This window comes from Microtus pennsylvanicus, chromosome 1 (genome assembly GCF_037038515.1).
Source record: "Microtus pennsylvanicus isolate mMicPen1 chromosome 1, mMicPen1.hap1, whole genome shotgun sequence".
Classification (NCBI taxonomy): domain Eukaryota; kingdom Metazoa; phylum Chordata; class Mammalia; order Rodentia; family Cricetidae; genus Microtus; species Microtus pennsylvanicus.
The window spans coordinates 131505669-131531945 of NC_134579.1; the positions used below are offsets into that span (position 1 = coordinate 131505669).

Consider the following 26277-nt stretch of genomic DNA (forward strand, 5'->3'; position numbering starts at 1 on the left):
TGCTCAAGAATCAGAGTTTACTGTTTTCGTTTCCATCATTTGGCACATATCCAAGGCACATTAGAAAATTAGAAATCATAAATTACTTTGTAGAAAAATAATCAGCCCCTCCCTTCTATACATCCGCACAGATCTCCAAGAGTGTGCACAAAGTCATTTCCTCTTTACAAAATCCTCTGAAAACGGACTCAGGATGAACCCATGTTTGCAACTTTAGGATCAGGAACATAAAAAAATAATAGAATCTATAGAAAGTTATAAAAAGGAATTAATGGCAATGAATATCTAACTTAAACTCTGACCTGGCTTGTGCTGTAAATTTTGAATTTGAATCAAAAGATTTAAGATGTGCCAAAGCTGCTCTCTGGTACCCATCGTTAGGTGTGCTGTCAGGGAGGCTCTTAACGGAAAGGAGTGTGAGCAGAAACTGCTACAGGTGCACACGTGCAGTGACCCAAGTGTCTGTGTTGTTGGGAAAGTGACGGCCAACCTTCCCCATACATGTGTACAACAAGGCAAAATGGCAGGTCCTTTTCAGTGGGATGGACATCACAATGGCATCCAGGCACTTCCCAGATCAAGTGTTTTCAGGTTCCATTTCTTCATCCCAACAGGATGCTTCTCCGCCTGGCATCCAGTTCCACAGGACTGGCATTGCTTCTCTTGACGTCTCCCGGACATGAGGATCTTTCTAGCATAGGGTTTGCCCGCTTATCCACACCACAGACACCCAGCACCTTCCAGCCAAAGATCAGAATCTGATGGTGTGAAGTCTTTGCTCATAACCAGGAAATCCAAATCCTAAACTGAAGGGGCTCATTCACTCCCTCTTATTCCTTTTCAAGTATATTAGTTAGCTTTGAAGAGAGGGTGGTAAATCCAAGGGACGGTCTCTCAAGCTGGTTATTTATAAAGTATGCTTAGTTCTAAGCTGCATCCATGTTCACCATCTGACTGCAAACTCATGTCTCGGTAGCAAATTTATCAACCCCTTACTGCTAAGATTGAGAAACACCACCCTCTTGGGTGGTCAGGTGGCCAGTCACCTCTGGGAGCTGGGGTATGGCTGCGTCATTGACTGTATGCCGGCGGACCATCCGCCTGTGTCCAGGAGCATGCCTTGGTACAGGCCTCTCTGGGATCCCCTTGTTTCCTTCCTCAGAAGCCCGGCATCTGTTCTGGTCTGATGAGTCATTCTGAATTTCCGTGACTCTTTGCTTCTCTGGCTGAAAAAAAGAGAAAACTGAGGTTATGGCTGTACTGTGTGTTTTAAACCACTAAGTAGCATCAGCTCTATCTGATTACACACTGATAACCCCCCACGGACACAGTGACAGTTTGATGTTCTGTGACAGGTGACTGTCATGCTCCATGAGACACACACAAAGTGCTTTGTGTGTTTTTCTTCTTTCCCCCCACTTTTTAAGGATTTTTGTTTAGTATGTATATAGTATTCTGCCTGCATAAATCCCTGCAAGCCAGAAGAGGGCACCAGATCTTATTATAGGTGGTTGTGAGCCACCACGTGGTTGCTGGGAATTGAACTCTCTTAACCTCTGAGCCATCTCTCCAGCACCACTTTGTGTTTCTAATCTCTGATCAGTGTGTGCTGTTGCTGCTCCTGCTTTTCCAGCAAGGAAACCGCACAGTATGGGTACCTGACTGTCACTCAGCAAGGGAAGAGCACACTTGACTGACCCTCAGCAAAGCTATGGAACATTAAATATGAAATCACATTTTGTCATGTAAGCTGCACATGGCAGCTCACACCAGTAACCCTGGCCCTTGGGAGACTGAGGCAGGAAGATAACCATGAGTTTGAGGACAGTCTACATTACTATGAAATTCTGTCTTAGTAAAGGGGGGTGCTAAATTTGCCACAGTAATTGTTAAGTAGATTCTCTAAAATGATCATCTGTAAGTTTTATGTATCTGTCCCAGCAAACCTGTGGCGAGCATGCCATTCTTTCTGCAGCAGCTGGGAAAGGCAGAATAGACTATATCTGAGTTTTTCTAACCAACTGATTCAGTAAGAAGTTGGGTACATAAAGAACCATGGGGGTTATAACATTACATTATGCATACACTGTCCATATTCCAAATATTAAAAGGCAGTAAAATCTGGGCTATTCTCTCTGTTCACACTGAGTTGCAGTTTCCCATGTATACCACGACTCTGCACGTCTCCTCGACTCTCTTGGCTCAGGACTGGAATTTTATAATTTTTGGAGATCAGGTCTCACTATGTAACCCTGGCTGGTCTTGAACTCAGAGATCCACCCACCTCTGTCTCCCAAGTGCTGGGAGCAAAGGCGTGCACCACCATGCTTGTCTAGAGCTATAATTTAAAATTTACTCCTAAGTCCACACTCTTGCTTCACGGTAGAGCTGAAGTTTCAGCTGCTGCTAATTCTTTCACTGAAGAGGGGGCAGTGAGATGAGGAGTATTGAGGAGACGTGTCCACTGTGGGTTATTTTTGAAAAAGTCGGGCGATCAGCCCTTGCTGGGTAATCACTCACCTCCTGCAGAGAACCTCCAGAAAGATCAGGCACACTTCTATCCCTTCCCAGAGTTTCCCTTGAAGTTCTTGCCCTGAAATGCAAAATAATCCAACACCAAGTTAAGCATCTGGGTAATGGCTGGAAGCCTTCTGTCAGCCACAAGATGGCAGCATTGCACACACAGTTAAAGCTGCACACTTCAGCAGCCCCTGGAAGCAAACCTCAGTCAGAACCACGAACGTCAACTGGAACTAGATACTCACTGGAGCCGCGCCCCAGGGTTAACGAGGCAAAACTGTCTCCTAAAAGGCTCTTCTGGCAGGTTGTACATTTTGGGATTCCCTGTGGAAAAAAAAAGAGTAAAACATGAAAATTTTGTAAGTAAAAGGAAATGGGCTGGGCGTGGTGGCGCACACCTTTAATCCCAGCACTTGGGAGGCACAAGCAGGCGGATCTCTCTGAGTCTGAAGGCCAGCCTGGTCTACAAAGCAAGTTCTGGGCTACACAGAAACCATGTCTCAAAAAACAAACAAAAAACCTGTAGCACAAACAAGTTCTCTGATTTCCTAGCTCAACAAAACTTAGAAAACTAAGTGTGGAATCTGCTTTAAAAACCTGTACCTAGTTGTTCCTTATGCAAACCCTGGTCAGACAAAGTCAAGTCTACGCACTGATGCTTCTCAGCTGTGGCCCCTTATGGCCAAGGTCACCCTGGGATTATCTAGGAATGCAAGTGGGTTTATCTATACGGTTGCAACTGCATTCAAACTCAGTTTTGAAACGCTCATAAAACAATACCTTTCAAATAACCTTTTAAAGAGAAAGAAAGTGTTCGGGCTGGAAAAATGGCTCAGCAGTTAAGAGCACTAACTGCTCTTCTAGAGACCCTGGATTCAATTCCCAGCACTCATAAGGCAGCTAACATCTGTCTGTAACTCCTGTTTCAGGGGATCTGACACCATCATCTAGATATACTTGCAGGCACAACACTAGTGTACATAAAAATAAAACTAAATTAAACTCCTGCAAAGAATAAAAATAAAAAAGAGAAAGTACTCAATCGGACACTGTTGGCCAGGTGCTGTTCCAATCACCACCACCACCCCTTAGCGCCCTGCAAATTTGAACCAAAAAGGGCTGGGGAGACAGCTCAGCAGTTCAGAGAGTTAAGAGGGTTGACCACTCACTATTAGAAAAGACGCAGCCACCTGTAACTCTGGTGTCAAGGGCTCTGTCGCCCTCTTCTGGACTCCAGAGCACCTGCACCCATGTGTACACACCCACATATAGATATGCACAAATATACATAACTAAAAACAATCTTAAAAGAGGGCAGGAGAAGTTGGCAATTGCCTAGCAAGTGCAAGGTCATAGTTTACATCCTCATCACAGTGGAAAAAGGGAAAATCTTTAGGGCAGTGGTTCCCAACCTTCCTAATGCTGTGGCCTTTAATACGGTTTCTCGTGTGGTGACCCCAACCATAAAATTTTTTAATTCAAAAACAGCTCTTCACCCGATGAATCATGATCTAGCATGGTTTTTATGGTCCCCATGTCCCTCCACGTCATGACAAAATTACACTTTTCATTTATAATTAAATGAAAACAGAGGCAGGAGCATGACTCAGTAGTAGAGCACCTGCCTGGCATGTATGAAGCCACAGGTTCATGCCCAACACCACAGAAATGCCAAAACGCATACATATGTATGTATGTGTATATATACATGTATATTGTACTATATATATGTATATATGTGTATACACACACATACACACACACACTATACTATATACACAACGAAGGGCTGAAGTGCCTGCCATAGAAGCATGCAGATCTGAGCTCCTACCTCAGAACCAAAGGCTCAGTGGTTCAGAGCACTGATTGCTCTTCCAGAGAGCCCTGGTTTGGTCCCAGCAACCACATAGTGACTGCAACTCCAGTTCCAGGGCATCTGATGCCCTTCTGGTCTCCAAGGGCACTAGGCACACACACTGTACACAGATACACATACAGGCCAGGTGTGGTGCTATATGCTTGTACTCTTAGCATTGGGGAAGCAGAGACAGATAGAGTCTTGCTTTGCTGGCCAGCCAGCCTTGCCTACTTCAGAGGCTCCAGCCATATGCTTGTACTCTTAGCATTGGGGAAGCAGAGACAGATAGAGTCTTGCTTTGCTGGCCAGCCAGCCTTGCCTACTTCAGAGGCTCCAGCCCAGCAGGAAGCCCTCTGAAACACAAACTGGGTGGCTCCTGAGGAATGCCACCAGGTTGACCCCGATACACACACACACACATGCGCTCTCTCTCTCTCTCTCTTTCTCTCTCTCTCTCTCTCTCTCTCTCTCTCTCTCTCTCTCACACACACACACACACACACACACACACACACACACACACACACTCAAGATGCAATGCACCAGCTACTCAGGAATTCCCAAATGGACCCCGATTAAGAATTTAGAAGCACTTACATTTTCTTCTGATCTTAACAGTCACACATTCCTTGTGGTCTGTCTCGGCAACATTGTTTAAGGACGCAACACAACTTGGCACTACCTGCAGCAACTCCATTATTTTTGAATCCTGCAGTTGGAGAGGGAAAATGTCACTGGGCAGTTTTAATGTTTTCTCAGCAGACTGTGGCTCGGGTTTCCATCTAAATATCAATATATTGGTGTGGCTGAACCCTCGCCCTAACTTAGCTCTGCAACAACATCACAGCAATGAGAACACATCCGGGCCGTGCCTGCTGTCCCAGCACTTAGGGCTGAGGCTAGACAACAGCTGGAGCTGAGGAGTTCAAGCTTGGGCAACAGAGAAATACTTTTCAAATAAAGATTCTGTTCTTCCTTTAGGAGCCGCTCTGGCCTTCACTAGGAACCTCAGCAGTAGGGCTGTCACTATATGGTTACTAGGAGACTGTTCAGGAGCCACTGCCCAGCCCACAATAGAACATTCTCGGCACCACCCGTCTTTGAGAAAGTACTAAACAAAAAGTTATATGCTATCTATTAAGTAACATCAACCCTCAAGTACTTCCACCCTTTCAAGGCCACCCAAAATTCACCAACACCTGACACACCTTACAGTATATCCCATCTCTAGATTAAGGCAATAAGAGACAATATTGAAAAGTTTTTCCTTTTGAGGTGCTAGGGATATTACCCAGGACCTTGCACCTCCAGCCCCTCACTGGGGGATTCTAGGCAGGGGCTCTACCCACATAGCCACACCCCAGCCCCTCACTGGGGGATTCTAGGCAGGGGCTCTACCACTGAGCCACACCCCAGCCCCTCACTGGGGGATTCTAGGCAGGGGCTCTACCCACATAGCCACACCCCAGCCCCTCACTGGGGGGGATTCTAGGCAGGGGCTCTACCCACTGAGCCATGTCGCCACCCTTAAATAGGCCTAAAATAAGTTGGATTTATAGTGACTTTAACATCTCTGTTGGATCAATCAGCAACCAACTGGCTGTCTATTTGGAGTTTAAAGCCGAGATTTACCATGAAGACAGAACAGAGGAAAGCAACTTTCAGCATGATTGCTGGAGGGAGTAGTAAGCTGGGGATTTTAAATTCTCTCCGGATCTGAGGAACTTAAATCCCTACAAACTAAGACTCTCCAGTATGCTACAGGGCTGGCCAATCCATCCTGGCGTCTACCCTGCCACTTCCCAGATGTGACAACATCTCTGTGTAGTAGACCAAGGTGCCTAATGGTGGCAACGGATAGGTGCTCTGCCTTCGCTCGGGCCTTGGAACTACCCAGAAAGAATGCGCACCGGTATGTGAGCATGTCCAACCATGTGACAGTGGCTAGGATCCAGCCCCGCCAGTGGACGTCTGGCATGCTCACTTAGCTCAGCACAGAGCACCAAGGAGCCTGGCTGTTGCCCTCTCACACCTGTTTGAACACAAGGGCTCTACAGTGTGCTTCAGGGAGACTGGTGCTCAGCCCGCAAACATTGCACGCGCATCACCTGTTCCGCGCAGTCCACGGCCGTGTACTGCCTCTTGTTCAGGATGTCAACAGATGCTCCGTGGAACAGAAGCAGCTCCACCACCAAGGCATGCCTTCCCAGCACAGCCTCGTGCAGGGCTGTGTTGCCTTTGTTGTTGGAAGCATTGATGGCGGCCCCGTGCTAGGAGAGAGAGGGGACAGGAGATGCAGAGTCTATGTGACTGCTCGCTGTAAAATTACTTTTTAAAAATTTCCTTATGTGTGCCACAGCATGAATATGGAGGTCAGAAAACAACTCTCTGGTTGATCTCTCCTTCTGTCTTGTTTCTGCTGCTCTACTGCATAGGGGAGCATCTTGCCAGCTCTCCTGTCCCTGCCTCCCATCTGGAGGTTGGACTGCTGGGATTATAGGCATGAACCACAGGGCATCCACAGCCTTTTTAAAGGTCTATTTATTTTTATTTTATGTGTTGGAATGTTTGGCCAGTGTGCATGTATGTGCATTGTGCGCATGCCTGGTGGCTTTGCAGGCCGGAAGAGAGTGCCAAATACCCTGGAGATGGATGGTTGTAAGTCACTCTGTGGGTGCTAGGAACCAAACTGGGATCCTCTGAAAGACCAGCCAGTAAGCCGGACATGGTGGCGCACACCTTTAATTCCAGCACTTTGGAGACAGAGGCAGGCAGATCTCTGATTTCAAGGCCAGCCTGGTCTACAGAGTGAGTTCCAGGATAACCAGGGCCACACAGAGAAACCTTGTCTCAAAAACACAAAAATAAAAAAGAAAAGCCAGTGCTCTTCATGCGGCTGAGCCGTCTCTCCAGCTCCAGTGTCCGCCTTTCCCTGGATCCCTGGCTGGAGTTTAGAATTCAGGGAGCTGGGCTTGCACAAGCACTTCTACCTGCTGGGCTACCTCCCAGGACCACAAACTTAGTTTCTAAAGACAGGGTCGTGAAACACACCTTTAATCCGAACACTCAGGAGGCAGAGGCAAGCCTATCTCTTTGGCGAGTCTACCTGGTGAGTTCAAGGCCAGCCAAAGCTACACAGTGAGAGCCTATCAAAAAAAAAAAAGTAGTCTGTTTTTGAGATGATGTCACTATGTACCCCAGGCTGGCCTCAAACTCAGTCTCCTGGGTGTTAGGATTACAGGTGTGTGGTTCACTAGAAAATTCGTGCAACTTCTTTTTAAAAATTAAGCTGGACTTTTTTGTCTTCCTTTCCAATTTTTAATGATGTGCACATGTGTATGGTTGTGTGGGTCTGTGCGGAGACACACAGGTGCCTAGAGGGGCCAGAAGCAGCAATAACCGGGACTCTCGTTTCCGGTGGTTGTAGGCCACCTGAAACGGTGCTGGGAGCCAAAGCCAGGTCCTCTGCAAGACCAGCCTTGACTGCTGAGCCATCTTGTTAGTCCCCAAAGCAAGGTTTTAAGCAACAGTTTTCTTTTAACAACAATTTCCTATGTTAAACAGAAAAATGTTTTCTTAAATTGCTGAGGATTAAAGAAAGCAACAGTTCCCAGCAACATCAGACAGCTCACAACTGCCTGTTAACGCCAGTTCCAAGGAAACCTGTGCCTTCTTCTGGTCTCTGTGGGCACTGCATATACATGGCATACATACATACATGCAGGACAAAATACAAACACACATAAAATAAAAATAAACAAATCCTTAAAACCTATAAAAACAAAGTTGTTTTAAAAAGTCTAGCTGAATGGTGGTGGCTCATGCCTTTTATCCCAGCACTCAGGAGGTGGAGGCAGGCGGTAGAGAAACCCTGTGTAGATTTTGAAACTACAAAACCAAAATAGGAGGGAGGGAGAGAGGGAGGGAGGGAGGGAGGGAGGGAGGGAGGGAGGGAGGAAGGAAGGAAGGAAGGAAGGAAGGAAGGAAGGAAGGAAGGAAAAAGTCTGGTATGGCAGGGAGGGGAGGGCTCTCACCTGCAGCAAGAGTGCAGCGACTTCATGGTGGCCACCAGAGCAGGCATAAATGAGGGGCGTGTTCCCGCAGAGGTCCTTTTTATTAGGTTTTGCATTGGAGTCTAAGAGGCATTTTACCACCTAGTTCAGAGAAGAAAAAATGTCAATCTTAATTATAATTTAGGAAAAGAAGTCTTTCTTCTCAGGGAAATGGACCCTGTGGAGGACAGAGATGACTAGCAGAGGAGGAGTCACATTGCCAGGGGTCGGCTCCATGCCCACAATGCACCAGGCACTGGGTTTCCATCTTTACTGCTGCCTACGGAGAATCGGCAGCCATTGCTTCCAGTGCATGGTGGGAAGCAGCCTGCTGGATATCCAAGAGGCATGCTGACTGGAAACATGGCCCTGCCTTTAAAACCCAGAGGGAAGCCGGGCGGTGGTGGTGCACGTCTTTAATCCCAGCACTCGGGAGGCAGTGGCAGGCGGATCTCTGTGAGTTCACAAGAGCTAGTACCAGGACAGGCTCCAAAGCTACAGAGAAACCCTGTCTTGAAAAACAAAACAAAAAAAAAAAAAAATACCAACCAACCAACCAAACATCAACAACAACAACAACAAAAAAAAAAAAACAGAGGGAAACGTCCCACGGCAAAGGGAAACATGCACACACAGACACCTTCCCAAAGGAAACAGACTTTAGGAAGCCACTTGGTTCAAAGCCAGGTGCAACGGCACACAGTTGTAATCCCAGCACTCAGGAGGCTGAGGCAGGAGGACTGAAAGTTTGAGACCAGGCTGAGTTACATACTAAGACCTTGTCTCAAAACGAAACAGACTACTAACTGTAAACTTCTGTCTTGATTGTACATCACACAATAAGAAGCTATTTTGCAGATCTAAGGGAGTGTAGTGATTGGCTCCATGGCAGAAGAGGCTCACCCTTGCTGCAGTTGGAATCACAGGGCACCAGTATCCCCCAGGTGTGGGCTCTGTCCTCTAGGACTCCCTGAACCCCGCCCCAGTGCACTGCCACTAAGTGAGGGTCTTGCCAAAACCAAGCATCTACTCAGCTGTCCAGGAGGTGGGGCCATACCTGGAAGTGGCCCTGCTGGCAGGCCAGGTGGAGCGGCACAGCTTGGCTTGTGTTTCTGGCACCGGAGTAGGCACCATGCTTCAGCAGGAGGGGGACGAGGTCCGTCCGACCATGCAAGGCGGCCATATGCAGAGGAGAGCAGCCGTCCTGGTTGGTCACATTGACACCAAGGCCACTGGCAGGAATCCTTGCCAGTTTCTAGTGAGGGCAGAGGGTGTAAATAAATGGCATTAACACTTAAGAGGCTAGCCCAGGGGTGGTGATGGAAGCCACCTCCCTGCTCCCTCCTGGCTCCTATACAAATTCTGGGATCACAGAGGGATCTGGATTCAACATGGCCCATGAGTGACTTCCCAGCTTTTTGGAAGGAGATGAAACACCAAAAGACTGACTTCTATTTTTCAATAAAGTAAGCCCTCTACAAGGATGCCTGATCATGTTAGGCAAGAGCTCCAAGGAGAAAAAAACCTACGCCTGAAGGAAGGGGCAGTCCATGAAATGTAGTGAGAAAAACCAAGCCCGTTCAATAAAAAAGACTGGAGCGTAGGGCGGTGGTGGTGCACGCCTTTAATCTCAGCACTTTGGAGGCCGAGGCAGGTGGATCTCAGTGAGTCTGAGGCCAGCCTGGTCTATAAACTGAGTTCCGGGACAGCCAGCACTGTTACACAAAGAAATCCTGTCATGAAAAACCGGGGGGTGGGGGAGGACTGGGATGATCAGGAAACCACACAGGCACACTGGGCACCAACCCTAACTGCAAACACAAACTGGAAGGCATCACAGCCTACAGAAGCGATGGTCATTGGGTGGAACAAAACGCTGCTCATGGCAATGCTCGGTAACAAGGCCAGTTACCAAGGAAACGCACATCAGTGCCAGGAGTGACAGAGCCCAATGCCAAGGAGACGGATCATGGGTCTGTAGGGACGGGAAGGGTGAGGGCTTCATGAGCAGGGGTACTGACGCGTAAACAGTCTTTCTCCGTGATGGTGGAAGACTAAGCGTGGAAGCTGGCAGGGGTGGGTAGCACACAGCTGTAATCCCTTCATCTGGGTAAAGTAGGAGGGTCAGGAGTTCAAGGTCATCCTTAGCTACAAAGTGAGTTTGAAGCCAGACTGAGATAAAAGAAACAAATCAGCTACAGGTTTTCCAAACCTCCTGAGACAGTCAATACATCCCTCACCTCCCCACTTCCCTTCCATTCCTAGCATGAAACAGCTTCTTATCCCTGATGGCTTTAAAGTCATGCTGAGGGGAGAGGAATCAATCAAAGGTCAGATGGAACTGCTCTGTAGAGCAACTCATTGAGAACAAACATTACTGTATTCACCCAAGGTTGGATCCTACTACCTGTAAGTCACACCTTTAAAAAGGGTGTGTGTGTAGGGATGGATGGCTCAGTGGCTGCTTTTCCAGAGGACCTGAGTTCCCAGCACCCACAGGGCAGCTCACAAACATCTGTAACTCCAGCTCTAGGGCATCTGACGCCCTCTTCTGGCCTCCATGAGCACTGCATATACGTGATGCATCAATATACATGCCAGCAAAACATGCATACATAGAAAATAAAAAGTCCAGCAAGCCATGGTGGTGCATGCTTTTAATCCCAGCACTTGCGCGGGGGGGGGGGGTAGAGGCAGGTGAATCTCTGTAAGTTCAAGGTCAGCCTGGTCTACAGAGTGACATCCAGTCAGGGCTACACAGAGAAACCATGTCTCAAAAATAAATTAAGTAACAAGTGGGCTGAAAACAACCAAAGAAGGGATGGTGTTCTCCTCATCACATGACTGATCAGCCCCTGGGGATGTCTGTGTCACTAGGGCATGACTTGGAGAACTTCTTAGGCAGAAAGAACAACACGTGCCTCCCACTTCTCCACCCCGTCCCACAGATACAGGCAGAGTCGAACCTTCTGGACTGGAGCACACTTGGGGCACTGGCATAAGGGGTGACAGAATTCTAGATCCACTGAGCTGACAACCTCGTCCACATCGTCCAGGTCATCCTCCGTCCACTCCAAAAGGTAGCGAACCTGGTGGTAGGCAGAGAGGAGAAATGGGGACTCGATTATTCTGATGCCTTTACTAGTAGATACAGAAGCACGCATGCACACACACTTTCCAAATCAGCTCCTTGGACCACTGAAGTCACTGACAAAAATCATTGTTCTTCAACAATAAATGTAGGCGCCACCTGTGTTCAGGCCATTCTAAGTTCCCTGGGTAGCACAGAGGGATTAACCTGTCATTTCCCAGCATATTAGTCTTCGCCGCATTAAGAGGGACAGACTGAAGGGGGGCAAGAGGGCAGGCTGTCAGACCCTGGCCCTGAGTACACACTCCTACACCACCTAAGCAGGTCAGTTCCAGAACCACCCTTACCGCCCGACAGAAACCTCATGGTAAGTGTTCCGTGCTGTGCTACATACAGAGTGCACCCCAGAATCCCCCGCCCCCCACCATGGGCCTTCCACTGGTACATGCCAACATGCGTGGCAGAAGCAAAGAAACCCCCAGACTGGGCATGCATGGGTTCCAGCGCAGGCTAGTTGCTAGCCTCTGTGGTGGCCCACGCCTGAAATCCCAGCACTCAGGAGGCTGAGGCAAGAGGGTTTCAAGTCCAAGACCAGCCTGAACTACACAGTAAGATCCTGTTCCCCTATAATAATAATTCATCTGAGGAAAGAAAGCAGTCACAGACATGCATTTCTCGGCTTCACTACCAGTGTCTGCGAGGGGGACAGAGCGTGAGGGGAACCCCATCAATGCTAAACCTCCTGTCCCCCGTGGTCCTTCCAGATCGTATGCAGGGGTGGCAACTACCAAACCAGCCAGCTCTGATCACAAGTCAGGGTAGGAAGCAGATGGGCAGGTGGCCTCAAGAGGGACCCTTGTGACAGCACAAGGAGGTCAGTCTGGATGGTGACCACAAGGGGCCTGAACCCCATCTGTCCTCAGTGGGAGCAGAATAGACGGTCATAACCCTGGCTAGTCATTGCTTCCCACACAGACTATAAAACAGGCTTCTACAGCGGCTTTTAAGAACCTAAAGACCACAGGAATGCTGGGTTCTGCAGAGCTGGTCTCATGAATGGAAACCCTAACACCAGCTAGGTGCAGACAGCTGAGACAGCAACTGGTCCCAGAGGCTGTTAGAATGCAACCCCACAATTCCTGTTTACCGCCTCTGCAATGGTTTGACTAGGAAATGCCCTGTGCAGGTTAGACGTCTATACCCCAACTAATGGTGCTGCTTTAGGAAGTGGGAGAACAGTAGGGGGTGAGGCCTAGCTGGAGGACGCAGGTCACTTAGGAGTGGACCCTTGTGAAGGGGGTCTGTGGTGTCTAACACTTTACACCCTCTAGCTCTGCCTTTTTAAAAACTTTATCATTGTTCGTATGTTTGTGTGTGTGCGCAAGCATGCGGGGGGGGGGGGGGCGGTGTCATATACATGGCACAGCGAAGTGTGGAGGTCAGAGCACAAGACAACTGGGAAGTCGGCTGTCTCTTGACATGGGTTCCAGAGCAAGATCAGGTCACAGCCAGGCCTGTGCAGCAAGCCCCTTCACTCACTACGCCATCTCATAGGCCCTCTCTCTAGAGCTTTCTCCTGCCATAAAGTGAAGAAACTCCCTGCCCAAATGCATAAACCCCAATGACTCTGGTCAGTCCCAAGACCGGAAGCTGCAACAAACTGGTTTGCTCTCATGTCATCTTGTTGCAGTAACACAGGAGCAAACATGGCCCCCTACTTAGTCCTCAGTGAAAAGGCACTTCTAAAAAAAATGTATTCGTTATTTTATGTGTATGTGTGTGTCTGCATAAATTTGTATGTACCACATGTGTGCCTGATGCCCACAGAGGCCAGAAGGTGTTAGATTCCCCCAGGACAGGAGTAGGTAGCAGCTGTAAGGTGCTGGGAACAAAGCCTGGGTCCTCTGCAGGAGCAGTGGGTGATCGTGACCACTGGGCCGTCTCTCCCCCACAGAAGCACTCTTGAAAGCTGTAACGCCCTTAGAAGGTGACTCATTCAGAGCTCTGGGTTTGCTGCTTTCAGGAAGCCAATGGAAACTGGCTGGGGAAGACTTGTCTCTACTGGCTGCTGCTGTTGTGAGCCCCGTCCCTGCTTGTGACATCCCAGAACCCCAAGCCTGCTGGCCTGGGAGTCCGCTGTCCACAGACTATCTTCACTGAGACTCATGCAACCCTGGCTTTGTTTGGCTTTCCCATTCCTCCTGTTTCCCATTCCTGTAACCCTGGTCTGGATTCTTGCCAGCATCACTTTGACTCCCAGAAGGGCCCTCTCTAGAAGGCAGGACCTTGCTTGCTAGGCACTTCCTCAAAGGATAAGCCTAGCATCACCATGACAAAGTATATGCAAAGTACATGTAAAGTAAGTGCAAAATACAGGTAAGCTTCCTGGAGGAGCTTGCAGGGAGGCCGCCTAGCAAGAAGTTCAAACTGAGGTCACTTCACACTGTGGGCTCTAAAAATGCTCTTCCTTGGGATTTTAATCTCAAAATGTCCCTCATAGGGACATTTGTCCCTCCTGTTTTGGATGCCCACTCACTAGCTGGGGCGTTGTGATTCATGTCACACTGAAGATGGTGGAGCCTTCAGGAGCCTGGACTTAGCTGTGGGATATCCTGCACTAGGGGCAGGCCTTTGTGGGGGGGTTCCTTTTGCTTCCTGGGCCACCCCATGTTAAGGGCAGCTGTCTCAAGCTCCCAGCACCACAGTGTCCCTGCAGTGATGGACTGTGAATCCTCTTCCTCTTCAGTTATAAACATCAGAAATTTTGACACACAGTCGCAAGAAAAACACTCTCTGAAAAACTCACCATTTCGAGATCTCCATCAGCAACTGCTCTTAGAAGCTTTTCTACCTTAATGGAAGGAGAAAGCAAGTCAGGGAAATGGTTTAATAGTAAAATAACGACGGGAATGACACTAGCATTCTGAAAACCTGGTGGCCTTCTCTCCAGGTCCAGTGACTCGCTTGCCACCTTTAAAACGTGTCCCCAAGATTGTTCATCTAGATGCCCGACAGCTGCACAGGACCCCATCCACTTAACATAAACCAGAACGCAACACAAGATGACTTCCTTCTTTCGGCTTGGTGGTACTAAGAACAGAACCTAGGGCATTGCCCATCCTGGGCAAGTGCCCTGCCACTGGGATAAACCCCAGCGCTCTTTACTAAGTTCTTCAGGCTGAGCTGTGAACTCACACTACGGCCCCACCCTCCTGAGTAGCACAAAGGTACCTGCCACCAGCGCAGGTCAGGGTCCCTTCTGAAGAAGCCAGCTACCCCAACCCACTTCATACACCCAGCTCTCATACTCTGCTAGGTACAGGGGTTGTAAGAGTAGACGCCGCTCCCAAGAGCCACCGCAGGCCTCTGAAAGACCGGAGGCCCTGTCTGGGCACACCTTGGCTTCTTTTCGGCGACTCTGCATGAAGCTCACTGGATGCTTTGGGGGGTGTGTGACCCCTCTGGGGTGGTCAATGACCCATGAGAGGAGCAATGGTTCCCACCTCTGCAGAAGGATGGGACAGATTGGTTGCACTGATACTGAACAAGCATGAAGAACAAAAGGAAAAAGACAAACCGTAAACTTTTACAAAATATGAGCTGTGTACACATCAGACTGTAAGGGATGAAGTATGCCAGGCTCACAGGGATGCTCCGGGGGGCGGAGACAGAGGATGTACTAAGAGAGTTGGAACTTGGAGCTCTCAGCTATCTCTATACAAGCATGTTTTTCTTAGGCTACAGTTTCTTCATTTACTTTACTTTTTGTTCTGCCCCATCTCTGTGTCTGTCTCTTTCTGGGTGTGTCTCTGTGCCCCCCCACCCTCTCTTTCTCTCATACACACACATTCCGAGAACTGCTATGGAGAACAGACCTAGAAGAGCCAGAAAAAGTGAAGACGACATGGCATGCAATTGGGCGCATCTCAAAGGCATTGACCTTGGAGCCACAAACCAGCTGATTTGTAAGCAGGCTGCAGGCTGGCCCAGCTCTGGCTAGCCTACAGGGTCCGCCCATGTAGGAGGCTCACCTCCCTGTAGTCCTTTTTGACTTCTTCTTGCCTGAAGCTCGCCGAGATGGAAGAAAAGCTGGAAGTGGAGGAGCCCTGGCTGATGGAATCCACGGAGCATGTGGGGGACAGTGCAGGGACCTGTGGGAAGGCAGCACGGGCAACGAAAGGGACATGGGCATGGTCATAGGCACGTCAGGTCTAGAGGAGGGGCGCCAAGCTCATGACAGCAGGAAGCATAACCCTACAGACTTAGAGACTTACCTCAGAAGGCCTTGGCCTCCGTTCAGAGGACAGCTGATGGGCTTCCATGATAGACAGAATCTAGGTGACAATGAGGACAGGAGAGGCATCCAATGAGATGGCTGTAACATTCCCAGACTCCTTGGCCTACCTGTCCCCAGGGGACAGTGACAGAGATGGTCGTAGGTCTATGAAAAGGCTCATTTGGGGCTCTACAGAGACTGCTCTGCAGGCGAAAAGCAAGTGATACCAAGCCTGACCAACGGCGTTTGATACCCTGAACCTACGTGTTAGAACAAGAAAATTTCTGACATCCCACACACAAAATAAAATTTAAAATGTAACACTTTTAAAGCTAAAATTTTCAATAATTATTGAGAATTTTCCCACTATTTTTAAGATTTTTTTTCCCCCTACCAGACGTCAGTCTGTTTTATACTGGTAGGGCTGGGCTTCACAAAGGAGCTGTCTGCTAAATGTCCCCAGCAACTTTTCTCCTCTTGTGATCGGAAAGAGTCTTCTGAACAGACATTTTGAGACCTAGGGTATTCTACTACTGGTCACACTTGAGGAGATAACTTTAGGGCTGGCTGAGGAACCCCACCAAAGATGACTGTTACCATGGATGCTGAGTCCCCACTGAAGATGGCTGTTACCATGGATGCTGAGTCCCCACTGAAGATGGCTGTTACCATGGATGCTGAGTCCCCACTGAAGATGACTGTTACCATGGATGCTGAGTCCCTACTGAAGATGACTGTTACCATGGATGCCTGAGTCCCTACTGAAGATGGCTGTTACCATGGATGCCTGAGTCCCTACTGAAGATGACTGTTACCATGGATGCCTGAGTCCCTACTGAAGATGACTGTTACCATGGATGCTGAGTCCCCACTGAAGATGGCTGTTACCATGGATGCTGAGTCCCCACTGAAGATGACTGTTACCATGGATGCCTGAGTCCCTACTGAAGATGACTGTTACCATGGATGCCTGAGTCCCTACTGAAGATGGCTGTTACCATGGATGCTGAGTCCCTACTGAAGATGACTGTTACCATGGATGCTGAGTCCCCACTGAAGATGACGGTTACCATGGATACCTGAATCTGATGCTCTCTTCCTCTTATTCCATCTATTGTTAGAGCTGGCTTGAAAGTTTGACAACAGCAAGAATCTTCAGGGACTGAAGGGATGGCTACATGCTGACTGCTCTTCCAGAGACCCCAAGTTCAGTTCCCAGCACCCACATCGGGTGGCTCCCAGCTCCAGGGAGATCCAGTGCCCTCTTTTGGACTCCAAGGCTACTGTGCTGACATATGTATGCATTCACACAGACAAGCATGCATACACATAATTTAAAATAAGTAGGGCTGGAGAGATGGCTCAAGGGTTAGGAACACCTTACTGCTCTTCCAGAGGACCTGGATTCCATTTCCAGCAGCCATGTTGGGTGGCGCACAACTGCCTGTAACTCTAGGCCTAGAGGATCTGATGCACTTATCTGGCCCTCAAGAACACAATACATACAGATACATATAAATTAAAAAATAAACTAATTTAAAAAGAAGTATCTAATACCAGATCGTGGCTGCACACAACTTAAATCCTAGTACTTGGGAGGCAGGCAGAGCTCTGTGAGTTTGAAGCCAGCCTGGTCTACAAAGTAATTTCCAGGACATCCAGGGCTACACAAAGAAACCCTATCTCAAAAAACCAATAAATAAATAAATTGATAAACAGATAAATAAAACCTTTTTAAAAAAGAAAATATGCCTTATGCCCTGCAAATCCTCCCTACCCTCAGACAGATGGAAAAGCCAAAACTTCCTCAAGACCAAGTCTAGACACAGAATAATCCCAGCACTCAGGAGACTGAGGCAGGAGAATTTCTGTGAGTTCAAGGCTAAATACGAGACTTAGTCTCTAACTTATCTAATTCAGTCGTTCAATCTCGGGCCAAACTAAAATGCAGTTTCTAGAAGCAGAGATGAAGGGAGAGGAGGTGGCGCTTGTCCCTGTGGTGTCTTGTCCTCCGTTTGCTCTCTGTGGCTCCTCACAGCCACCGTCCAGTCTCACACAGCACACAGTTCCTGGGCTGGGAGAGGCACAACACTCAGGCCGGAGCCAAGTCTGCCAGAAGCTGCTCCTAACGATAACACTGAGAGAAACTGCCAACAAAACTGGAAACTCTATCCATCAGGAAAACCCACTAACAACGAGGTCCCAAACAGAGCAAAAGGATGGAGTTTATGGAGTTTGAGTTCTGTCCTCAGTGCTAGCGTACATTTTCTCAGGAAGGCTGGTCTGTGTGCAGATTTTTTAGTTTTTAATAGTCGCATAGCTGCTCAGAGATGAAAGAGCTACCTTTGAGTTCAGTGCACACTTGAGTGGCGTTTCTTTCAGTCTGTTCTGGATCTCTGTGGGGGCTCCATTCTGCAGCAGCGTCTCTATGATGCTCTGGTAACCCCAGCGTGCAGCAACGTGCAGGGCTGTGTCTCCTTTCTCGTTTCCAATGTCCATTCTGCAGGCCTGGACATCATAGTAGACCAGAGCCTTCACACACTGCAAAGACATAGCAAAATCATCGTTCTCTAACATGAAGGAGCACCAAGGACAACGCCAGTGCCGCCCTTAGCCAGGGACCATGCCCTAGTTTGACTGAGGCTCCACTCACCAAGATAAAAATACAGAAACCAGCAGTTCTAATTCAAGGGTTTCACATTCCCTGATCAAGACACCTCATTTTTTTTTCAAAAGACCCCAAATGGGTCATTGGTAAAGTATTTGTCTAAAATCCCCCAGTGGAGGGGCTGGGAACATGGCTCAGTGGTAGAGCACCTACTTAGAATCCCCCAGGGAGGGACTGGGGTGTGGCTCCGTGGTAGAGCCCCTGCCTAGAATCCCCCAGGGAGGGGCTGGGGTGTGGCTCGGTAGTATAACCTTTGTCTTCTAGTCTAGTGTGCAAGGAGGCCTTGGGACAATTCCCAATAACAAGCGAAACATGAGGGTGAAAAAAAGATTCACCAATCGTCAGTCAATAAGAGGGTAACCTTGCTTATACTCCCAGTGTTTGGAAAACTGAATGGGCTTGAGGGAAACCTGGATAACAGACAGAGATGCCTGTCAAAATAATCCAAAAAATAATAAAAGAAGTTTTCAAACTTACAAAACAAAGTTGTACTACTGTAAATTAATACATATATTGGAAAAACCTTTAAGAAAATAAAATTGGCCAGCTGGTTGTGGTGCACTCGTTTAATCCCAGCACTTGGGAGGCAGAGGCAGGCGGAACTCTGTGAGTTCAAGGCCAGCCTAGTCTACAAGAGCGAGTTCCAGAACAGTTAGGGCTGTTACAAAGAGGAACCCTATCTCAAAAAAATAAAGAAAGAAAGGAAAAAAGGAAGAAAAGAAAATGAACTTGTTTAGTATACTGCAGAACCATCCAAAATGAATCTCAAAGCAGGCGCTGGGTAAGTATTTACCAAGAATATTATACACAGATGGTGGGTGATTCCAGCTGGAACTTGAAATGACTTTTCTGACTATAGAGGAGCAGTTACATAAACAGATACAAATTATGTAACATTACATACAATTCAGATTTTCTACAAGGACATCTGTGGTGAACCCACACCTTTGACCCCACTACTCATTGACCAGACCACACAGAGGGTCTAGGAGGTTCAATGCTATCCCGGGCTACACCATAAGACCAGGAGAAGGGGTGTGTAACTCTAGAGATGGGAGGGGCGTCTATGACGAACATGTGCTTAGCAAAGTCAGAGGAAAAAGTGGAACTCTCAGAGTTCAGAGTCAGATGGTCATGTGGGTGATTAAAACTGATTTAACTGCAGGGGGAGATCATGCACAATTAGGTCTTAAATTTCTCCAGCTATCAATCACATCTATTAAACTTTCAACATTTAAATGTTGCAGATTACAGGGCCAGCAGGTGGCGCCATAGGTGAGCACTTGCTACACCAGCCTGCGTTCCATCCCGGAACCCCTGTAAAAGTCAGCTTGACAAACTAGAGTGCTCTGGGAAGGGGAGCCTCAGCTGAAAATGCCTCCATCACAGTGGCCTGGAGGCAAGTCTGTGGAGCCTTTTCTTGATTGGTGATTGATCGGGTAAGCCCTACTGTGCACTGTGCCACCTCTGGGCAGGTGGTCCTGGCTTGTTTAAGAAAGCAGGCTGAGCAAGCCATAATGAACAAGCTGGTAAGCAGCACCCCTCCATGGTCTCTGCTTCAGTTCCTGCCTCTGGATTCCTGCTTTGAGTTCCTGTCCTGACTTCCCCCAGAATGGACCGTAACCTGTAAGGTGAAAGAAACACTTCCCTTCTCAAGTTGTGTGTGGTCACAGGTTCCTCACAGCAATAGAAACCAATCTAGGACCTGGTGGGAGGAGAGAACAAGCTCCACACAGCTGTCATCTTCTGCCCTCCACATGTGTGGTGGCCCCTGTCCCATCGGGTACATACCATAGCCACACAGGACAGCAAAAAGTAAACGAAATTTTAAAAAATTACATACCGACGTTTCGATAACTATCCACACGCGATCCAACGTGGGGCTAGTTTCTAATCTGTAACTCTTCACAAGGGAGAAATACATAAAGCAGTGGTTGGGCGCAGCGGGGGCCACTTACATCCTCGTGCCCGTAGGTGCAGGCCAGGTGCAGTGGGGTGTTGCCGTTGTTGTCCTGCACCTCCATGCTGGCCTTGTAGTGCAGCAGCAGCAGCTGAGAGGAGAGAAGACAGCAGCTGAGCTCCAGGAGGAGCAGGGGGCGCCACAGCATCCCCAAGTGTGACCAGGGCTGGGGTCATGGTCAGATCTTAGACATTACATGGGCTGTATACTCTTGGCCCTAAATCCAATATATTATTTTCTTTCTTTTTTTTTAGGGGAGAAACACAGGGCTCCACCCATGCTAGGCAGATGCTTCAGCATAGAGATACACCCCCATCTCCCCAAACCTGGAAAGTGTTGAGCTTTTGACATAACCTAGGCAGAAAACTTCATACCAGGTCACATGTGACAGAGGCATGTAACATGTGCCAAAGCACAGGCACACAAGATACTTGGAATATTATACAAAATCACCTTTAGGCTATATGCCCGATATTCCAAAATCTGAAACATCTGAGCATTAAGATGTGGGATCCCCAACCTATACCCCTGTTAAAAATGATGCCATTGCAGGCTGGCAAGATGGCTAAGCAGATAAAGACACTTGTCACCAAGCCTGACAACCTGAGTTCAAGCCCTGGGATCCACGTGGTAGAAGGAAGACAGCAGATTCCAGCAAGTTTCCCTTTGACCTCCACATGTGCATGGTGGCTCACATGCACGCATACAGATGTAACACACACATAAAGTATGATATGCTCACTGCTTCCTGTCAAAACAACGTTTAAAGAAAAATGTCTAGGACCCTGCCCTTCCCTCCCTGAGACGATCAGGAAGTTTCCCATCTCAGCCCATCTCCAGGGAGGTGCCTCGGCCTCCGGGGTCCTTGTGCCTGGCAGCAGTAGAGCCAGCATTGGACTAGTGCATGGTACCACCACGAAGTCCCTACACAGAGAGGAATCGGCTGCGCAATGTTCCACACAACCCTGCCGCTCACCGTCACACTTTGGAAGCCTTTCTGACATGCCAGATGGAGGGGAGTGGACCCATGATAGTCGGTGGCGTTCACTATGGCACCTTTGGAGACCAGGAAGTCAATGAGGGATGCCTGACCTGCAGAGCAGAAGGACCTCTCACTGGAGGAAGCGGAGTGGCTTCCAATGACGATACCACCTCACTCTCGATGGCCCTGGCAGGACACCTACCAGGGGACACAGTCCCAGCTGTACAGGGGCCAGAGGTGACAAGGGTCAAGCACTGAAGACTTGAATCACTGTGGGATGCCCTACAAAGGGATCACACCCTGGTCTACTTCAACAGCAAGAATGCCAATGGGCCAGGGGCTTGAGAGATGGCTGCTCTTCCAGAGGACCCAGGTTCGATTCCCAACACCCACATGTTGACTGACGACATTTGTACTCCAGGCTCCTAGTTTTGAGATGGAGTCTCACTATATAGCCCAAACTAGCCTTGAATTCATAATCCTCCTGCCTCAGCTTCCTGAGTGCCTGAGATGACAGGTCTGTGCCATCACACTTGGCTCAATACTGTCTTTAAAGACAGAGATATGTGAGCCCTAAAACACGATTCTGAGATCATCTTAGCAGACATTCCAGCCTGTCCTCACTGACCAGTCTCCAAGCCTGGAGGGCCACACGAGTGCTCCTCCAGCCTGCGAGGTGGCACAGTGGCTAACAGGTTTGTGGGGATACTTAACAGTCAAAGGGACCCTTGCCGGTACCCCATCAGCTGGGCCTCCACTGGCTTTGGGGGTACTAATCATCCTTTTCTCTCAATAATTCATAGGAGCCAGCCCAAAGCCACATACCACAGAGGGCAGCCACATGGAGGGGTGTTTGACCCCGGTCATCTCTGGAGAAAGGAGTGACAACCGATGGGTCATTCAACCTCCTGAAACAGAAAGGAGATGGGAAAACAGATAAAGGCACAGAAGAGCCCTCCCCACCAGGCTGCACGAGTAGAGGTCAAAATGGACGCCGTCCAAGATGAGAGCCTTCCCCACTGGTAAAGGATCAGGCACAGGTGCCTCTCACTCTCCCAGGCGCCGAGGATCAGAGGCCTGTGGTTCCAGCGTCCTTCCCCACTGACCCTTTAGTCCTCGACACGACAAAATCGCACATCAAGCATAATGGGAAACCAAAAATGGTATCAGAAGAAACTGGCATTCGCCCCTCTCCCTCTTAAAAGCCCGTGAGGCTCAGGCAGGACCGGTGCTGAGGATGCGGAAGAGGCAGGCGTTTCCCTGCACTCAGGACACACCAACAACTGCGGGGCAATGGGAAGAGCTTTCTCTGCACCCTGTGAACTCTCACCAGGGCTCTCCGTGCCCCAGGCCCATCTTACCCAGAGACAAGCTTCTCACAGTCCTCGCAGGAGCAAAGCGGGTGGCACATCTTTTGCATGGTGTCTTTGTCCTGGTCATCTTGGCTCAGAAGTCTTTCCACCTCCTTCTGGTTACCAGACGCAATGTGCTAGATAAAGGGGCACCCCAACAGTATCAATGCTAAAGCATCGCTTGCTTGCCTCAACAGGTCTTGAGGTTTGCTTTTCGCTTGATTTAGCAGTACTTGTGACTGGCCCCAGGATGTCACACACCCCAGGCAAGCACTCCGTCATGGAGCCACATCCTGGCCCTTCTTCTATACAGACAGGGTCGCACTAAGTTGCTTATGCTGGCCTTGAACTCACTCTGTACACCAAGCTGGCCTAGAATTTGTAAGCCTCCTGCGTCACTGGGATGACAAGTCTGGACCACTGAGTCTGGCTTATTTTGTTATTAAAAGAGGTCTCAATCTGTAGCCCAGGCTATCCTCGAACTCTTTGTTTGTTTGGATTGGTTTTCAAGACAGGGTTTCTCTGTGTAACCCTGGCTGTCCTGGAACTCACTCTGTAGGCCAAGCTGGCCTCAAACTCACAAGAGATTCACCAGCCTCTGCCTCCTGAGATGGGACTAAAGGTTTATCTGCGATTACACTGAAATGGCTTCTCTGGGGCTGGCTTCAAGTCTGTCTGGGCAGACGGAGACACTGGGCTGGTGACTGCAATGAAACCAGCCTGTGTGGCAGCTTCGGGATAGCTTTCACATTCCATTACATGGTTTCTGAAAACTACCTAACAAAATTTCCAAAGTACCAAAAAAAGGCCCACAGTCTATCTCAGTCCCCCAGTGTGGATTTTGACGCTTCATTAGCAAACTCCTCCGCTGTGCCAGCTGACACACGCCTTTAATCCCAGCACTCAGGAAGCAGAGGCAGGAGAATGGTGAGTTTAAGTCCAGCATGGGCTGTACAGGTAGGCACTATTTCAAAACACCTAGGCCTGAGGGAGTGGCTGAGCTACGGAATACCCATCTAGACTCCACCAGTCAGGGGCTGGGCTATGGTTCAGATGCAGACTGCTTGCTTAGCACGTGAGTGGTGTTAGGTTCAATTTCCAGCATCAATGAAGGAGTAGGAGTGAAAGGGACAGACAGACAGACAGAGCCTCAGTGCAATCCCTATAGTAATCAAGCAGAGCCTAGGCTTAAGAGAAACAAAACACCTGCAATTAGCAGGAGACCCCCACCAGCACACAAACCCACAGGGTTTGGCTTCTGTAATTCACAGATGTGCCCCCTTCTATGGGCTCTCCCAGAAGCCGGAAAACATCAGTAGACCCTCAGAGAAGGTCCAGTCTCATGCAGCCCACAGTGATGGTTAGAAACAGCCTCAGGAGCCTTCCAGGAGTCCGTGAGCATCTGAAGAGTGCTTCTGACACCCTGGATCAAAGTCCCAGGGCATCAGATACGACACTCTCAGCTGAGTACCTCGGGTCCAGGAGAGGTCTCAGCTCTGTCGGGTACCGGGGAGAGATCCCACTGAGCTGGACTTGAGTGGTGGACAAAGGTTCTAAGGCCCGGCAGCCCCAGTGCGCCATGCCGTGGTAACAGCACAGCGAACATTGGGGAATCAGGCCGTCTTCCTGCCACCCTCACAGACAGAACACAGAACCTCCCGGGACTTTCACAGACACCGAAAGATGGAACAATGTTCCCGTGTCTTCGCCCTCAAAGACATCCTGGGGTCTTACCTTAAACAGGCAGTCGATGGGTGTTGACGTCATCTGGGACAGTATGTTCATCCTCTGCTTGAGAAACAGTCTGTCACCTACTCCCTCGGAGTCCTGTGGTCATAACACATCACAGACCCTGTCACAGATCCTCCCCAGAAAGGGCCCAGGCACAAGCCCTGATATTCAACCCAGGAGTGGCCCTCAGGGGCTCTCCCCAACCCAGATCTGCTCTCTGAGCTTAAGCGCAGATCCGCCTCAGTGCAGAAAGGGAACAAAGGGAGGTGAGCTCTGAAGTTTGTAGCCTGGGGCAGCGAGGCTACAGGGTGAAGACAGTCATCTACAGGAGTGGAATGTGCCATATACACGCCACCATCCTCCAGATGGAAGACTGGCTTGGCCTGGCCTCCGCCCCTCAGACTTCCCTCCCATTGCCCAAATGGCCTGATGCTGCCTCTCTGACCAGGGCTGTGGACAGTACCACCGGACACACTGGTTTCTACTCCCTGGTGCCAAGCAGCAAGGGGAGTCTTGTTTTGTGACCGTGCCCATGAAAACGTCAGCCTAATTCACGTGGAGGAAATCTAGGCAGACACAGGGGAACTCGACAGTCTCTCAGCACCAATCACTCATTGCATATCAAGGAGCCGCCAAAGTTAGTATAATCAGATCCTCCCAGCAAAGGTAACGCTTACCTGCTTATCTGGACAACAAATACCTAGAAATCTGGGACTGAGGAGACGCCTCAGGGGTTAAGAATGGTTGCTGCTCTTCTGGAGGACCCGAGTTCTGTTCCCAGCACCCACATCTGGTGGCCCACAACTGCCTGTAACTCTAGCTGCAGGGAATCTGACGCCCTCTCTGGCCGTCTCAGGCACTTACATGCACATGCACACATAAACATATGCACACATACACATATACACACATACATATGAATAAGACTAAAACCTAAGAAAGCCTAGAAATTTACACTTTACAGCTTATTATACTCATTGGTTACTGTTACTCCCTGACTGTAGGGTGGCTGAACCTCTGTGCATGTGGTAGTGGTAGTATCTGAGCCGAGATGGTCAATGCTGTGCTCTGTTTCACTGTGGGCTCGCTTTGTTTTGCACTGCCAGGGCCTTGTTCTAGCAAAAGCCCTGTCACAGAGAGATGACCCCAACCTCTCAATGCAAAATTTGAAGCAAAGTGATCAACACTGAGTCACACCCCCAGTCTCTCACTCTGGGGTTCTAGGCAGGGGCTCTACCACTGAGCCACCCCCCAGTCCCTCACTGGGGGATTCTAGGCAGGGGCTCTACCACTGAGCCACACCCCAGCCCCTCACTGGGGGATTCTAGGCAGGGGCTCTACCACTGAGCCACACCCCAGCCCCTCACTGGGGGATTCTAGGCAAATGCTCTACCACTGAGCCACACCCCAGCCCCTCACTGGGGGATTCTAGGCAGGGGCTCTACCACTGAGCCACACCCCAGCCCCTCACTGGGGGATTCTAGGCAGGGGCTCTACCACTGAGCCACACCCCAGCCCCTCACTGGGGGATTCTAGGCAAATGCTCTACCACTGAGCCACACCCCAGCCCCTCACTGGGGGATTCTAGGCAAATGCTCTACCACTGAGCCACACCCCAGCCCCTCACTGGGGGATTCTAGGCAAATGCTCTACCACTGAGCCACACCCCAGCCCCTCACTGGGGGATTCTAGGCAAATGCTCTACCACTGAGCCACGCCCCCAGGCTTGAGCCTGTTTTTACAAAATCACTCCTACCACAATGCTTCCATGCTCACTTGGGCCCCTG

The 26277-nt window shown here is 49.3% G+C and overlaps 1 protein-coding gene across 4 annotated transcripts in view; it reads right to left on the reverse strand.

Moving 5' to 3' along the window:
• The window catches only part of Ankrd27 (ankyrin repeat domain 27), a 51973-nt gene continuing 25696 nt past the window's right edge, over positions 1-26277 (reverse strand). For 3 of the 4 annotated variants that reach the window (XM_075984358.1, XM_075984357.1, XM_075984361.1), the window contains 17 exons: positions 24494-24586; positions 22769-22896; positions 22233-22315; positions 21402-21517; positions 20424-20516; positions 18141-18338; positions 15796-15855; positions 15553-15672; positions 14328-14372; positions 11397-11519; positions 9488-9685; positions 8413-8532; positions 6487-6648; positions 4976-5087; positions 2766-2844; positions 2521-2593; positions 1-1226 (listed from right to left, as the gene is read on the reverse strand). In XM_075984358.1, coding sequence (XP_075840473.1) covers positions 999-1226; positions 2521-2593; positions 2766-2844; positions 4976-5087; positions 6487-6648; positions 8413-8532; positions 9488-9685; positions 11397-11519; positions 14328-14372; positions 15553-15672; positions 15796-15855; positions 18141-18338; positions 20424-20516; positions 21402-21517; positions 22233-22315; positions 22769-22896; positions 24494-24586 — 2031 coding nt within the window. In that variant the 3' untranslated portion in view covers positions 1-998. Of the gene's footprint in view, positions 1227-2520; positions 2594-2765; positions 2845-4975; positions 5088-6486; positions 6649-8412; positions 8533-9487; positions 9686-11396; positions 11520-14327; positions 14373-15552; positions 15673-15795; positions 15856-18140; positions 18339-20423; positions 20517-21401; positions 21518-22232; positions 22316-22768; positions 22897-24493; positions 24587-26277 lie in introns of those variants that run through there. The other variant, XM_075984365.1, reaches the window with a different exon arrangement.